The following is a 17,139-nucleotide window of genomic DNA, read 5'->3' on the forward strand; positions in this document are numbered from 1 at the left end:
ATCAGGGAGGGATTAGGGACTCCAACCTCAGCTAGTGTCCCTGAGTAGCAAGGGCGGGAAGAGAAAGGTCCTCTAGCTAGGGCCCATCTGAGGGAAGAAAGGCTTTGCTGGCAGCCTCTGAAATTCTCATCACTACGGGTGACACCAGTAGGGGGTGCACTCTACTAAACCGGACCCCAGGAGAGCCGATCTCATTGATGCCTCTCCAGTTCTACCCTGGCGCTAAGTTAGTATTCGGTACCCCCAAGTTAGCTGCTGGTCCTAGGTACTTCCCTGAATCTCAACCCCTGTCCCTTCTTCTTCCTGCATACTCAGAGTAAGTTCTATAAACCCCAAATTCTCAAGTAACAATCCTGGCTCCTGCAGGGCAAGGTTGTTGCCCTGAGGCAGACATATGGCTGATACATGTTCCTTTTCTGTCTTCCCAAAGGGTGCCTAAATTCTGTCCAAATCCTCTCTTCCCTCTTTGCAGTATTTCCAGAACACAGCTCCTTAACAGATGGAGTGTCCCTGGGTGAGGTGCAGAGCCCAGAGCAAGGCTGGTGAGCTGGACTCCTGGGAACAGGCTCAATTCTTTATCACCTACCACAGCATACTCCAGCCCTTGCAAAAATGCCCTTTTCTCACTCTCAGATCAGAGATGAGTGACAGTGTGGAAATCAGTCCTGCTCTGAGTGTCCCCAGGTGCTGCCTGCATGGTGAATTCATGGAGCCTACTTTCTGCAGGTGGGACCAATCTCAGGTGTCTCTTGAAGGGCTCTTGTCCTGATGCATCAGCAGCTTTCCTGGCTAGGAGGCCTCCTTTTGTCCCTCTGAGGGCCTCTGTATCTGGATTTAGGACAAGGGACAAACTACTTGCATGACACCCAGGGGGCTTCTCAGCCTCCTGCGTCCTCCCTCTCCCTTGGTATCTTCTACGTAATTTTTGCTCAGGGAAATACAATAACTTGATATTTAAATAAAATTCTCACAAATGCCAAGAAGCAAGATAAGTTCTGAGGAATTAGGGCTCCGACTTTAAATTGATATCAGGCCCACAGAATGGAAGCAGTATGGCCCACGTCATGGGAATTCTGCTATAGGGGATGCCATGTGCTGCTCCTAAGGAAGGTTTCATAGTACCTTGAGGGGAGAGTTAAATTTGCAAACTGTCTGGGTTAGAAGAAGCCAGAATATTGAGTTCATCTCCCTTGCTACATTGACAGGGAAATCAAGTTTTGGCTCCTTCTGGGAATGGTGGTGATTACCAAGAACTGGCCCCATGGCTCCATGAATACATGCCATGTGAGATAAGGTTTCTGAGTTGTGCAAACTCATCAAGGAAACTGAGTCCACAAGCCTTTACCCAGTGTCAATTTACTAACAACCAAAGTAACTAGCTTCATACGTCATGGAAATTCTTTCTTCCCTGTGCATAAATCCCAATTTTATATATGTAGGTACCCAAAGACCCAAACAAATATAGGAAGCTAAGAATCCAATGCCAGTACTACCGCCTCTTGGTCAACACTGCCTTAAACTCCATCCCCAGAGGGCAGCTTGCTGTTTGGAACGAAGTCTGTGACTTGCAACAGAGAGGAAATATGTCCACACAGGTCTATGGCACCTCTGGACTCCCAGGGCAGAGGCCAGGAAGCCCGGAAGGGAGGACTGGAGTTAGGCCTGGCTTGCTCAGGCCTCCTCAGGAAGCAGAAGGGCTGCCATGACACCAGGAATGGTCATTCCTGAGATCAAGCATCTCTACAAAGTCTCTTTTTGTTGAGAAACAAAGCTTTCTGCATAGTGCCACACCTGATCACTGTCACCTGATGAAGGGGTGGCCCGATCAAGAGGTGGCAAGAGGGAAGCTGGGTGAATGGGCCCCTCTGCTGAGGACAGAACCAATGGCATGTGGAGATGCCCCTTAGCTTCTCTTATCACATGGCAAATGTGCAAGAGCTATCTCAGGAAGGGTCTCCCCCAGTGCCAGGAGAGACTCCAGCCTGACTTCCATGGGGTATGTCCATCCTGCTGTCCCCCACTCTGAAAGGCAGGCCAGGCCCTGGGAATCTTTCAGGGAAAAATATACAGTCAAGCACTTATAGTGTTCCTTGAGTTCATGACAAATGTCATCTAGGATAGGGGTAGGCACACCCCACCAACCTCGTGGTGGAAAGTGGGGGGCCTAGGGGTGGCTCCCGGCAATAGCTGCACAGACATCATGAACCCTCAGTGTCCAGCCAGCAGCAAATGCCCCAGCTGGTGCACTGGGCAGTACACACAGTGGGCCCCCAAATCAAGCCTGTTGCTGATCTGGTCTGACTGCAGGGAGGGGTGGGGGTAGTGGCCTAGGAGAAGGAGAAGCACCTCAGATGACGAGTGTCCGGAACGGCCCGATTGCTGGAGATCCGCTCGCTCTCCCTCTGGTTGAAAGCATGGAGCTTATAGGGATCTTCGCCCACGCGCCACTTTTTGGCATTCAGATACCGCCGCTCATCAAACTGCTCCCATAGGTCTTCCCAGTCAGCATCGGAAGGCTGTGTGACAAGGACAGAAAGTCTGTAAGAATGGCTCCCTGCCCTCCACGAGCCCCCTGTCTATCTCTCAGCACCCAACCATGGAGATGAGGGTGGTTTCAGCAATGCTGGGCTCACAGGTGAGGCCGGAGGCAGAATATTAATAAACCCACCAGCAACAAGAACAACAAGAACGGCTGCCACCAGTTAGTGAGCGATACACACCAGGCACTGTCCTGGGACCCTGACTCACCTCATCTCATGTCGTCCTCGCTGCATCTGAGATGGACATGGCTCAGATTCCCATCATACAGAGGAGACTGCTGAGACAGGTAAGTGCCTGGCTAAGACCCCACAATTGGGAGCGTTGGGACATTGTAGCACCCTGACCCCAGAGGCCATCTCGCCAGGGCAATCTGAGAACACCTGGCACAATGGCTGGCACAGAGCAGGTACACAATGACCACCATTCTCTCCTCCTCTGCCACAGGAAAGGTGGTGACAGAGAGTAGGGGACCCACCTATAACAGTGTGTCCTCATCACGTGACAGGTCCTTTCTTTGGGCAACCCAAGAATCTGTGACTGTTTTTAGGAAGCATCAAAATGGCAGAGTGAGTAATGACCCTCACTGTATATGGACGTGGGCACACCACTTTAGAAGGTGTCAGATGGTTTCTGTTTTCATGATCTCACATCATACTCACCATAACCCTCTGGGCTGAGCAGGAAAGATAGGGTTCCATGTAGGTGACTGGGCTGTGTGGGGTTGCACACTACCAAAATGGTGCAATCCAAGACATAGAACATCCTCCTGGGCCCCTCCAGCCTCGGAGATAAGAAGCTGCCTCCCACTAGAGTTCAGGATGTCTGATTCCCACCCCCTGACTCACCAGCTCTGCGACCTATAGAGATTCTCTATCCAGCCAGCAGGGCTGGACTTCCTGGCTGGCAAGACAGATGCTTACATTTGGATGCCATTTCCCAAGGGATGTTACTACTTTTACCCCTGGGGAGAACAGTCTGTATCTAAAAGGACCTGGGACCTTTCAGGTTCATCTGCACCATGAATGCTCTGTCTCTAGGAAGAACTTATTGATGGGGTTCTGACTTGGTACAGGAGGGCTGGTGGCCTGGGGCTGGCATCGTCACTGAGATGGAGCCGCTCATTTATGTGTCACTGACCCAAATCGTCATGCAAGTGTCTCATGCTGCCAGAGTCTTAAGGGAGCAGAAAGCAGCACCCCATCACAGAGCAGGGTGTGCTTCCTGCACCTGGGAACCTGAGTGGGAAGGCCCAGGACAGGCTCAGTCAACAGTGGTGCAAGCACGTGGCAGCTGTGGCAGGTAAGAGGGGCCACGCCAGTCTGCATGTTCATCTTGGGCACCCGCGATCTTATCCGGTAATTGATCTCTCTCTCTCCCTCTTTGTTATCTCTTTTTGAAACAGCATTCTCTTGCTAATAGCACAAGATGAAGCTCTGGAAACCAGTGATTTTTATCCAATAATTGATTTTATTAATGTCCTGTGATACTGCTGCTCCAGAACATGCTAGGGAGAATTTAAGTGGGCATGTGAAACCCCAAACCTGTGCTACGTATTGTCAGAGTCTGACAGCTGTCACCTATGGTTGGAACATCTCCCCAGAGTGACCTTGACATCCCATCTTCCTGGGAAGGGCCGTGGAACTGTCTCCCACTGGCTCATTTCCAGCTTAATTCATTGCAATTCTCAAAGTAAGTTGTGATCCCTTAAATTGCTCTAAGCCAAGGAGTAGGGAGGTGGAGAGGAGGGCCCTTGCCCTCAAGGGGGTTGCAAGGTGGCAGAGATACCATAGAGACCCTATGCTATCACACAAAGGGAGTTAACCACATAAGCTTCATGGCATGCTGTGAAAGCACAGAGGATTGAGGGCTACAGGGACAGCTCTGGATGATGTGTCAAATAAATTAGATCTTGAAGGATGAGAAGGGGTTTTACATTGTGTAAGGGACAATAGGAGGGGTAAATAAGTGTGTAGCAACAGCCAGGTAAAAGACAGTATATTAGAGTTTTCTAGGCTAACAGAGACCAAGCAATAAGGTGTGTGTAAGTTTACGTAGGAAGATTATAAGGATCTGGCTAAGGATTATAGAGGCTGACAAATTCCAAGACCTGCGGCGGTCAGACTGGAGACACAGGAAGAGCTGAGTGGTGTTTCAGTTCAAGCCCTAGGTGGAAAAAACCATCCCAGCTCAAAGGCAGTCAAGCAGACTTTTTTTGTTTTTGCACTGAGGATTGAACCAGGGGATGGGGGGAGGTCTACCATTTTGCTACATCCCTGCCCTTTTAAATTTTTATTTGAGATAGGTCTTGCTAAGTTGTCCAGGCTATTCTTAAACTTGCAATCCTCCTGCTTCAGCCTCCCAAATCTTGGGGATTACAGGCGTTCACCATTCTCTGGGTGAGGAGTTCCCTCTTAATTTTGTTGTTCTATGGGGCTTCTTCAGTGGATTGGATGTTCCACCCCCACATGCACGCGCTCACACACACACAATGGAGGGCAATATGCTCTATTCAATCTACAATCCAAATGTTAATCTCATTCAGAAACACCCTTACAAACTCATTCAGAATACAGCTTGACCAAATGACTGGGCACCCTGTGGCCCAGTCAGGTTGAGCCTTGTATAAAATTAACCAGTACAGGCAGGAGATCCAGAGACAGAGGCTCTGCTCAGGGCATGGTTAGCTCAGGAGGGTAAGGCTGGAACAGGGATCACAAAGAGGACATAATGAAGGAAAAATCTAGAATGCAGCTAGGTCTCATGAAGTACGCCCTGGAGAAAATGTCTCTAGCCACATGTGTGGAGTGGAAGTGGAGGGAAGAGAACTCCCTCAGTGAGACCAGTCGATCATTGGCTGCAGTCACCTAACCTGAGCCTTACAACAGAGCCTTCCTGGGTAGCATTGGATGGTTCCTTCCATCTGTTGGAGAATCAGGTGGAAGGGCAGACACCCATGACAACATGAGGGGACAGGAAGAGGAGGTGTAACCACCTCTTAGTCTCATCCCAGCCCTTACTCTTTATTCATACCAAACAGAGACCCAGGGCCAAGATGGCACCAGGCGGTGGTTGCTCGCTCAGCCTGGCTCTTACCACCCACAGGAAGCAGAGCATCCCGGGCATCTTTGCAGGGTCTGCCTCTTAGAGAAGTTGCTATGAGAACTCAGCTGGAATTCTGGCTCCGGAAAGCCAGAGCAGCAGCCAGGCTGGCAAGGGAAATCGCATGAACAGTCAGTAGCAGGCGTCCTTGCAGGGGACTGTCCCCTCAGGATGTCACATGTGCAGAGTCCCTTTCCAGTTTGCTGCACTGAGACACCTGGAGGGGTGTCAGTTGTGCTGGGAGCTGGGCTTCCCTACAGTGATATCTGAATATATTAAACGATGGTGAAGATGTGTTTAAAATAATGACATTTTAAATTTTACACAGAAGCTTACACATACATTGTCACACACTCCTCACACAACCCCTTTGTGCGGGGGCAGGGGATCAGCTTGCCCAAGCTCGCCAGCTAGGGAAGGATGAAAGCACTGATTTAATTAATCCTCCAGCAGGCCCCCAAGGCCACAGACAGGAACAAACTATAAGGGTAAAAAGTGCACCAGAGGGTCACGCTGTTCTATACCTACAGAAGTCAGATGGGTTCAGCAAGGGACTCGACCGCATGGTGCAGGAAGGGGACATCACCCACCATGAAGGCTAACTTTCACATCAAGTTTTCATAGGAGCTGTTCCATGAACATGCTGTGCCTATGGTAATGCCCCCATTCATTATTATACCATATTTTATTTTCATAGCAAGAACCCTCCTCTGCCCAGCCCCACCCCATCATGTTTCCACATAAGGCAAAATAAAGCCTGGTGAAATCTGGCACGGAGGTCGGTGCACAAGGGGCTCCCCCCTCTCTGGCACTGGTAACCTGATCACTGAAACACTGTCAGGGGCTTCCCACAGCCCTGGCCTCCCCTCTCCAGGGAGGGCAAGACTAACCTCACCAGCAGGGGCTGCATGTGCCTATCTGATGGGCAGGACTGCTCTGCTCATGCCCACACAGGAAGTGCTCACCACTTCCAGAAGCAAGCCTCCTGTCTCACCCAGGTGTTTGGATGAGTACGTTTGGGATCTGCTCCATGGTCACACCTAGAGGCACCCCTGGGTGTGCTGGTCCCTCAGTCTAGATTTAAAATGGGGAAACATGAGGCCCAACTTCATTCTCAGGCAATTCCACATTGTCCAATGCAGCTTTTACCAGAAGCCTGACGTTGGCCATTGGAGGGTGGCTCACTGGCCTGAAGGAATGACATTAAGATGATTAATGTTGTTTCCCACTTGCTGATTATTGAGTGAATTCCTGTATTGGTCAGGGTTCTCCAGCAAAACAAAACCAATAGGGTGTGTGTGTGTGCGTGCACATGTGTGTGTGTGTGGGTGGTGTATGTGTGTGTGTGTGTGTGTGTGTGTGTGTGTGTACGGAGAGGAAAGATGGGAGAAGAAAGAGAAATAGATTTATTTTAAGGAATTGGCTCACACCATTGAAACTTGGAGTCTGAGACAGACGGCAGTCCCCACTGGTGAAATATCTTTGTGCTTGGGGGAAGGTCAGTCCTTGTACAACTCCTAAGGCTTTCAACTGGTTGGACAAGGCCCACTCACATTATAGAGGGTGATCTGATTTACTCAAAGTCTACCTATTTACACATTAAGGTCATCCAAAATATACTCTCAGGAAAACATCCAGAATAATGTTTGATCAAATATCTGGGCACCATGACCTAGTCAAATTGACACATAAAACTAACTACTAGAGGTCCCCTTGTCAGAACCTCAGAGGGAAGTAGTGAGGAGGGGAGTTTGAAATTTATTTAAAACCCCCACAAATCTACAATACAACAGCAAACTCTATTCTCAATTTTCAAATGAGGAAACTGAGGCGTGTGTGCCCAAGTTCACACAACAGCCAGGTGTCTGTCACGAAGCTTGTCTTTCTTACAGATGCAGTTTCTAAGCCAGCTGTGGGGCTGAGCTCTCATCTGCACACATCCAAGCTTCTGCCAGGACCACAGCTGCTGCATCCCCAGTACCACCCAGTGTGCTCCTGATTTCCATGAGTTCCCAGAAGACCAGATACCCACAGGGATCCTCATGCCAACCTACAACTAGAACCTAAATCAGGTACAATAAGCATAGTTTTTGATGTATTGTAGGGCTTTCCAGAAGGAAAATCTTCAACATGCAAAGCCAGGGAAAATATAGGGTGCTGCAATTACAGTTGGGGTAGTTGAATGAAAAGCAAAGACAAAATGTGAGTCTGCCCTGGGGGGAAAGGCCATTGAGAAGTTGGGTCCCTGACTCCCCCAAAATTGGACAAGTTAAACTTAGGACCCCAAGAAAAAAATGGAATGGTCCAGATGGGTTGTACCCCTGGCTCTTGGAAGAAGCAAATGTAAATCCTATCTGGAGAAAAGCATCCCCAATTAGGCTCCAAGACTCCCATGAAGTTCAACAAAAGATGAACCAGATGCACAAGGGAACAAGTCACTACAGGCAAGAATCAGTGGAAACGATAAAAAATCGACATCATCCAAGGGCTTCAAATACAGAAATTATCAGACAGAGAACAAAATACGACTATAGAAATGGCCAGACGGATTCAAAGACGAACCAAACAGAAATTTTAAAAATGAAAAGTACAACAATCGGAAGTCAACACCACCCAGGCCAAAGAGAAATGTTTACAGTCTGCAGCTCATCTTCATTTGGATGTCTTTTTTTTTTTTTTTTTTTTTTTTAGAGAGAGAGAGAGAGAGAGAGAGAGAGAGAGAGAGAGAGAATTTCAATATTTATTTTTTGGTTTATTGGCGGACACAACATCTTTGTTTGTATGTGGTGCTGAGGCTCGAACCCGGGCCGCACGCATGCCAGGCGAGCGTGCTACCGCTTGAGCCACTTCCCCAGCCCTCATTTGGATGTCTTATCATCGTTACCCTTAGTAAGTGGGTGAGCTAGTCATATTGTTCCCACTTAACAGATGAAAGAACTGAGTCTGGAGAAAACAGAGGAATTTCCTCAAGAGCACATCAATACGGTCCACTACGGAAATTCTCACCCAAGACGTTTGACTTTAAAATGTGTCCCTTCCATCACACCAGATGTTACCATATAACCACAGGACCACTTTGCCTTCCTGCCAGTTAGTCTCAAAAAGTACCTAATGATCTGCTCACCCCTGTACTTTTATCCAGCCAGCAAGGGCAGTTATCATAGGGAGGAAGTACAAATGGTCCCACATGGCTCTAACCTGCTACAGTAAATCCTACCTACAGGGAATACTCTGGGAAAGAATGACTGTTGGTAACAGACTCCCCCAATGGGCAGGACAAACTCCAACAAAAGAGGGGCAACCAGCCCTTCGCCCACCTGGGCTCCTAACAAAGGAAAGAGCTGGAAAATCCTTTCCCTTCACAAGGGACGGCACATCAATTATGGATTATTAGATCAGATCTTCATTTTAATATTTCCTCCATGTATTATCACCTCCTCTTCTCACTGGAATTCTGTCTTGGGAGTTATTTAACTGATGTGCAGAAATCTAAATTTAATTTATTATGATCTAACTCACTTTAGAAGCCAAATTACCCTGCACTGGAGAAGGATCAAGTCAATATCCCACTTGGCTTTCTATTTATCTTCTGCAGGGTTTTCTCTCCTTTTCTTTAGTGTTCATTTTTATCTCGGGTGCTGGTCATAAATTTAAATTTTCCACGGAATTAGACAATTGCTCCTTCAATGTTGTAGTTTAATGGTTGGTATTAATTATAGGAGCGTCACTCCTTAAAGGGTTTGATAGATAGAATGGACATATAATAAAGGAGGAAAGAGCTATTTCTCAGACCAGATGAGATAGCATATCATTCAACAGGGATGAGTTTACTCTTCTTCTCCCCACTCCTGTCCTTTTTTCCAATTTCCTAACTTAACACTCAGGTGCCAAAAAATGGATCTGCTGGGATTTGCCCCTCTGTGGGGCCTCTGAGCCCCTGAGGCGTCTGCAGGTTGGGACACCAAGCCTAGACCTCTCTCTCATGCTGGGCTTTTCTTCTTTGATTTTTATCTCATTTAATCTCTGAGGGCAAGAGTGACCTCGGCCTCCCTCTGTCCTCCCCACCTGCCCTCTGGTCTGCACTCACCACCCACATCTCATTTGAGTGCCATGTGCAGATACAACTTTGGGGGGAGCTTCGAGCGTTCTGGAAGAAGAAAAAGTTCCAATAATTATTATAATTGCCTGAAAATTCCAACTGTGAAATATAATATGATTAGCTAAATGGACGAAAGCCCAGGTTTTGCTTCTGGAATAGAAAAAAAGAAAGCTCACACAATTAAGACCTTATATGGAGATTAATTTGCTTACTAATTAGCATGAGAGGGAGGTGCCAGGGGAAATGGAAGTCAGTATGGCAGGGGAAGAGGGCCGGCCGGCTCCAGGCACGTGTCAGGACGCATGAGCCCCGGTGCTGATGGGCCTGCTTCTGCCCATCAACATCCCGAAATCCCACCACCAAAGACTAGACCCGCAGCTCCTTTATGGAAGCGCTTGTCACTTGCCTGAAGAATACATCCCAATTGCTGATGAATTGGGAGAGAGCTGGCCTTGCCCAAGCTGTTTATTTCTTCATCCCTTTGTGTTCAGGGACTGGAACAGCAGGCTGGTTACTGGAACTCAAGAAGTCAGCGTTGTCCAGCTCCAGTACCCAGAGAGCAGGAGGTCAAGGGCAATGGGGACAAGTATCCTCATGCGGCAGGGGAGAAGGGGGGTTTAGCAGACCCAATAGTGGCACAGAGAAGGCCCGTGCTAGAGGAGAGCATTGCTAACAATAGGTATCAGCACCCAGAGGAGCCCAAAGGGAGGGACTGGATGTAGGGGAAGAGCTGGAAGTGGCTCCGGAAGGGCAGCCTCCAGCTGAACACAGCTGGACACTGAGACATGCCATTTCTGGTGTGCAGAGCTGAGCTATCGTGGGCACAGGGTCACCTCATTGTGTATCTACAGGGTGATGTGTCAGCCACCTCCGAGGGGCAGAGGTACCAGAGAGGGAGGCCAAACCCTCCTAGTATAGCCCAATAACAAAGTCAGAGTGGACTCCAGCACTTGGTTAGAGGTCCACCTTTCCAAAAAAACACTTCTAGAAGAGAAACAACAAAACAAACAAACAAACAACAACAATAAAAACAGTGAAAACCAGACTTGGATTTCTTGATGATAGATGAACCCTCTCTAAGAGTTGTACATCTGTCCCCTTAGCTTGCTGTACAGGGCCAGGAAATATCATCAGGCATCATCAGAAAGCTCTTCAGCAGCAAGAAATAGCTATGAGGCCAAACAATTTTCAAGGCCCTAGTGAACCAGGGTATCTAGGGGGGCCACAATGAGCAGGCCTCGGGTGCCTATGAGTGGAAATGTGAGAGCGGAGGTATCTGGTAGGTACTGCACAATACCTGCCTAGTTAGTTACCTTGCTTTAAACCTCCCTTTGGGCCAAACAAAATGTGCCCACGGGCTGATTTTGACCTGCAGGCCACCAGATTACAACAGTAATGGGATAAAAGGAAAAGGGTCAAGAAACACCAAAAGGGGAAGCATCAAATAAATGGGAAATGAATCGTAGCAAGCCTTGTGCTTTTGTGACTTCTTTTCTCCTTCAAGGGTCCCTTGTTCATTTCCATCCAATTCTTGTGGACAGAAAAGCAGCAGCAAGAGTGTGTGTGTTGGGGGTGGGGCGCAGGAGAGGAGTGGAGGTGAGCCCCAGGGATGATCCTTTAATTCCAGAAAGCCAGGCCCTGAACTTGGCTTTGCCTAGCCTGTCCTTTCAAACTCTTGCACTCAGTGTCTCCCTCCATCCCAAGGGCAACACTAATCTACCTCCGGTCTGGTTTTACGGGCTCCAATCAGATCTCAGAAGTGAGATAAGGTATGAAAAATTGCTTGGTAAGACATAATGCATATGTAACATATTATTATCGTCAACATGGCTGTGGTCACTATTATTTATTTTGGAGGCTGAATGCTAATAGAGGGAAAATGCAATTTACATTCAGCCAATTTATGTTGAGCTGCTTCTGCCTTCCCTGTGGCAGAGAATGGGGTCCCTGACAGCATCCACAGGCGACTAGATGCTTCTTCACCTTACTGTCTGGCTATAGGGATGGGTCATTATCAACACTGATGCTTCCTGCAGCTTGGAGGTCTTTTTTCTACCCCAAGTCTCCATCTCAAACACGGGGCGGGAAGCACGGTGCCAGGCAAATGATAAAACAAGAAACTATTTTAACAACTGTAATACATACTGGTAAGGTTATTTGCAGTTTAGAAGGCCAGAAATGGAGCTCTGTGCTGACTCCCTTTTTATGCACAAGGAGGCGGAACTGTCCTGGGTGATTCTGGGGAGACACCAGGCAGGATCAGAAGCCCAAAACTGCCTGAGCCCCTGAGCACCCAGAAGGCCCAGGAACCTGAACTCAGAGTTAGCTGCTCACTTTCTGGCCCCCTTTTTGAGCCTTGTCAGTCCCAGTAGATCTTCTCCACGCCTCCTGGGCTTTGCTTCCCCTGGGGCCAGGATGCCCAGGTTAACTGCTCCACTCACAAAGAGCATGGCTAGCAGGATTTGAAGCTTCCTTAAATCTCCCTCTTCTCAGGCAAAGAAGATTTTATTTCTTGGGAGATATCAAGATGGGAAATTATGAGAAGCCCAAATAAAAGAACTTTCTCACACTGGACACAATCACCCCAAATAGCAATGAGCACTGTAGCAGATGATCGTTTTGCAGCGCTCACTGGGTACACTGCATGCCTAAAAATGTCACTCCTTCAAAACTCAAACCTAATTATTTACCACATTTCACTTTCCTGAAGAAGAAACTAAGTTTGGGGAGCTAGAGTGGCTCAAGGTTAACATAGCAAGTAGACGTTGGGTTTAATCCTGGGCAGGTTGACTCCATGCACATGCTGGGCCAGGGCTTGGCAGACCCAGGATCATCAGGGAAGCGAGGCCCCAGCCCAGGTAGAGACAAAGGTAGGCCGAGTGGGGAGGCCCTGGCCACAAGCTCAGTTCTGCACCCTCTGGTCAAGGCCGTCCTAGAAACTCCTTCCCTCATCCATAAGCCAAAAGGTGCTCAACCAGAATACAGCTAGAAAGAGAGTTTCAGAGTCAAGTGTCCCCTAAGCCCTTGTCACTCATTCCCCAAAGGTGACTTCAGTGAAAAACCTCCCACTCTCAGCTGAGCAGAAGCTGTTCCCCTCTCTTCTGCGCCTCTGAGGTGGAGGACTGATCTCCTGAGATACCGAGATACCGTGTGCAGCAAGGCCAGAGCATCGCACATTTCCTATCTGCTCAGTAAATAAGGTGACATCCAGATGCCCTCTGGCTGCCTCGAAACTAGGTCAGCCGCTGAATACGTAGGTGTGGGGTTGGAGCAATGACTTTGAATCGACTTTATCTCCGGGGACTCCAGGAGGGCTGCTGGCTGGCTTTTAATGAAAGGGGCTCTTTTCATGTCAAAAACAGACCCATAGTTCCCAGACACCATGTGAGCCTGCTGAATGTGGAGGGGGATGGGCTGCCTGCCTGAGCCAAGGGCAAATTGAGTGCTGCTGGGGATAGTGCAGGTAGGTGATGATGGCAGTGGACTGAAATCCTTATGAGCCTGTCCCCAATGCATGCCATCTCCACAACACAGCAGCAGGCTCTTCCAGGACATTTACATGAACTGTCAAAAAGGGATTTATGATATACTCGCTTATATAAACAATGCTGTCCTTGGAAGAACCAATAACTGCTCGTCACAAATGACATGCTCGTCACCAACCATCCTTGGGCTTTGGACAAGGTCTGCATGTCCATCTGAATAGCTGTCGGGGTGTTAAGTGCTACAGGGATATTTAAAACCTCTCCCCCCACTCCTATTCAACTTCTTTTTCTCCACAGTGGCCCTCAGGTTGCTTTTCAGAAGGGGACATACTCTCAACTTTCATCCAACCTGGTACTGTACAGGACCCAGATGTGCTTCAAACACATCAGGAAGAGATAAATCACTTTGTCAGACCTGTTCTGGCTTCTGATTTACTTCACAACAATACTCACTGGGAGAGTCCTTTTGGTAATCTGCTTCTTCAGTGCATTAAAATTAGATTCCAGAGACAAAGTTCAGCATCTGAATAATTTTCCAAGGCAATATTTTGAGCAATGAGGTCAAAACTACCCCAAACCACCAGCCACGGTGTTATACACTTATAATCCCATTGAGTCGGGAGGCTGAGGCAGGAGGATCACAAGTTTGAGGACAGCCTGAGCAACTTAGTGAGACTCTGTCTCAAAATAGAAAGGAGCTGGGGATGTAGCTCAGCGGCAGAGCAACCCTGAGTCCAATCTCCAGTGCCACAAAATGAAAACTCTCTCTCTCTCTCTCTCTCTCTCTCTCTCTCTCTCTCTCTCTCTCTCTCACACACACACACACACACACACACACACACACACACACACCCTATCACCCCCTTGCCTCTCTGCCCACTTTCGGCCCCACCCTCCCCTCCCAGGAGCTAGGAAGCAAAGCTCTCTGGCCACCACTTCTGAACAGGGCATGTCCCTCCTGCTATTTTGTCATGCTTTACGACTGACCACTAGATCTCAGGGTTCATCTCTTCTTCCCAGGGTGAGGAAGTCAAAGCCAATGGAATAAATCCAAGCCTTGAATTTCTCAATGCCATTGGGCTCTTGGATTTTCCTGGGACCCAGTCCTCTCGGGAGCCCTCTTTTCAGAACCTCAGATCTGCTTAGGTGCCATCCTCTCATCTCCTTTGCCTCCCTGGCCTGGTTGTTCCTGGCCATTAAAGAGCTTCTCCCAGCACATTCAACATCAGGCTCTCCAGGCAGCTCCTCACCTGCCTCTGGAATCCAGGCAGGGGAAAGAGGCAGCGGAGTGGAGGTGGCGGGAGGGCGCGGCGCGTAGAGAAAGTAGGTCATTAGTGCTAAAGACTACAATTTTCAAGCGGTTGTTAATGCTCTGTTTATATGGATTTCTTCAAATGTGACATTTTAATGGCATCATAATTGTGTGATTACAGTGCAGTCGACAGTGCTTGGGGAGAGAAGGCGACAGGGACTCCAGCGACCTGCTGGGGAAGGCGGCTCCCTGCCCGGGTGGCCAGGGGGACCATTTTGGCGCTGCTCAGGCCAGGATGTCTGACAAGCATGAAAAGAGGCTTCCCGAGGGCCTTTTGCTAGACAGGGACCATGGGTTCCCAGGAAGCTTGCTTGTGGCCCAGCCCTAGGACAAAAATCAATGCCCTGGGCTGCCGGGGTGCCACTTTGGAGGCTCACCAATAAAAACTTCACTTGTCATTCATTTGATTTCTGCATGTGTGCAGTCTTTCATTCCTTCCTTCCCTCTTTTGGGGGGGTGGGTGTGAGGGGGTACCAGAGATTGCACTTTACCACTAAATCACACCCCCAGCCGTTTTTATTTTTATTTTTTTGAGACAGGGTCTTGCAGAGTTGCTTAGGGCCTCACTAAGTTGTGGAGGCTGGCCTCCAATTTATGATGCTCCCTCAGTCTCCCAAGCTGCTGGGATTACAGAGGTGCACTACCATGTCCTGCCATTAATTCCTTATTTCTTGGGTTCTATATATTTTAATCTGAGGGAAAAGGCCTAAGGATATTCAGAAATAAGAAAGCAAACAAAGACAGAGTAAGAGGGGTGGGGGGAAATCTCACATTTATTGAACACTTACTGAGTGCCAAACATGAGCACTATTTTGTTCTTTCATCTTCCTTGACCTCTGAGCACCCCCCACCCCCACCCCTCATCAAAGCCCCCTTCTAATTTTTTCTTGCTCCTTGCTCTCAGGAGCCCTCTTTTCTGGCCTTCTCCTCCTCAATCTTCTCCATCTCCTTCCCTCACTGGTTTCCTATGCGCTCACCAAAGGATAGAAGACTCTCCCATAACTGTGGCTTCAAACAGTTTCCCAGCTGTTTCTCTTTAATTTACTAAACAAATGTCTATATGACAGACCCCCTGGAAGTCTCCTAAGCATCTCCCCTTGAACAGATTCCCAGTGGGACTCTGACCTGCCAGTCACCACCGGCCTCCTCCAGGCTTTGCCAAGAGAAGAGATGGCACAAAGCTACTTGGCAGCCCACACCAGGGGATCTGAGAGTCCTTCTGGACATGTCCTTCTCCCTCACCCTCACCTTCACCCTGACCACACCCCTCCCACACTAACCCATCACCACATCCTGTCCCCAACATGTCTCCACATCTACCCTGCTCTCCACTCTGCAACCATGCCAACCTCCACTAACCATTCTGTACTTCCATTCTTGATCCCTCTGACTCATTTTCCAAAGTCCTCTTATTTAAAATGACACCTGACATAGCCTCCTGCCTTCTCCGTAGGCTCTGCACTCCACCCCTCAAGTCCCCTCAAGTCCCCAGGCAATGGTAGGTGAGGAGGGACAGAACTCCTTGGTTCTCTGTCTTTCTACTGGCTGGGCTGTTTCTCCCCGGCGGAGAGGCGTCTGCTGCACTGGAGATGAGTCAACTGGCCTTTCAGGTGTGGGCACCGGACACCTTGAAGCTGCTGTCCCTGAGGATCCTCTGTGAGGATCTGTCAACCTACAAGAATACGCCTCAATGAATCTGATGCCCACCCAAACGGAGAAGGAAGAGGAGTTGGTCCAGCCACACAAACAAGACGCTGCCTGCTGACGGTTCAAGGAGGGAGGGCAAGGGTGCGAGCGGGCTTGGGTGCTGTAATTTTGTTGAGGAAAATTGTACTGAAAAACTTCTATTGGCACGTTAAGAACTTGTAATGTAGAAATCATGCCATGTACTGTTGACTTTTGAAACTAAAACTCTTTAAACTGTTTGGGTTAGTTAACCTTAAAAAAAAAATTTTTTTAAGTTGGACACAAGACCTTCATTTTATTAATATATTTTTTTTTGTGGTGCTAAGGATCGAACCCAGCGTCTTGCATGTGCTAGGCAAGTGCTTTATTGCTGAGACACAATATCCCAGCCCCTGGTTAACCTTTTAAAGTCAAACAGTTGTGACAGTCAAATGTTACTTTAGAGAGCAGTGCCCAACTTTACAGATAAGCTAAATGTATGTCGTAGCTGAGATTTTCTAGTGTAGCATTTACTTTCGGCACATCACCTATGAAAATGGTGCCTTTTAATTTTTTTTACTTATATCAACTTAAAAGTAGGTCACCATTTGCTTATTTTTAAATAAGTGACTTGTCTTTAAAAATTAAATACTTGTGACTGAAAAAAAAAGAAAAAACTACAAAAAAAAATAGACATCTAAGGCCATGGTGGCCATTCTGGCTCAAACAGCTCACTGTGCTCAGACCAACATCCCCACTCCTTTCTGTGACCCCAAGGCCCTGCCTGATCTGGGCTGCAAATCTCTAGCCTCATCTCCTCCACCTCCCTCTTAGCTCCTATGTTACAGCCCCCCTGGACTTTCTTCTGTTTATAAAGCAAGATGCGATCTCTCATCACAGTCCTCCATGTCTGCTGGGCTCTCTGCATAGAACATTCT

The 17,139-nt window shown here is 48.3% G+C and overlaps 1 protein-coding gene across 2 annotated transcripts in view; it reads right to left on the bottom strand.

Moving 5' to 3' along the window:
- Positions 1-17,139, bottom strand: part of Galnt14 (polypeptide N-acetylgalactosaminyltransferase 14) — a 222,781-nt gene that overhangs the window by 88,949 nt on the left and 116,693 nt on the right. For both annotated transcript variants that reach the window (XM_046441580.2, XM_046441581.1), the window contains exon 2: positions 2,347-2,516. In XM_046441580.2, the coding sequence (XP_046297536.1) occupies positions 2,347-2,516 (170 nt within the window). The remainder of the gene's footprint in view (positions 1-2,346; positions 2,517-17,139) is intronic.

Source organism: Marmota monax, unplaced genomic scaffold (assembly GCF_021218885.2).
Source record: "Marmota monax isolate L192 unplaced genomic scaffold, Marmota_monax_Labrador192_F-V1.1 WCK01_AAM20220418_F8-fsc00010, whole genome shotgun sequence".
Classification (NCBI taxonomy): domain Eukaryota; kingdom Metazoa; phylum Chordata; class Mammalia; order Rodentia; family Sciuridae; genus Marmota; species Marmota monax.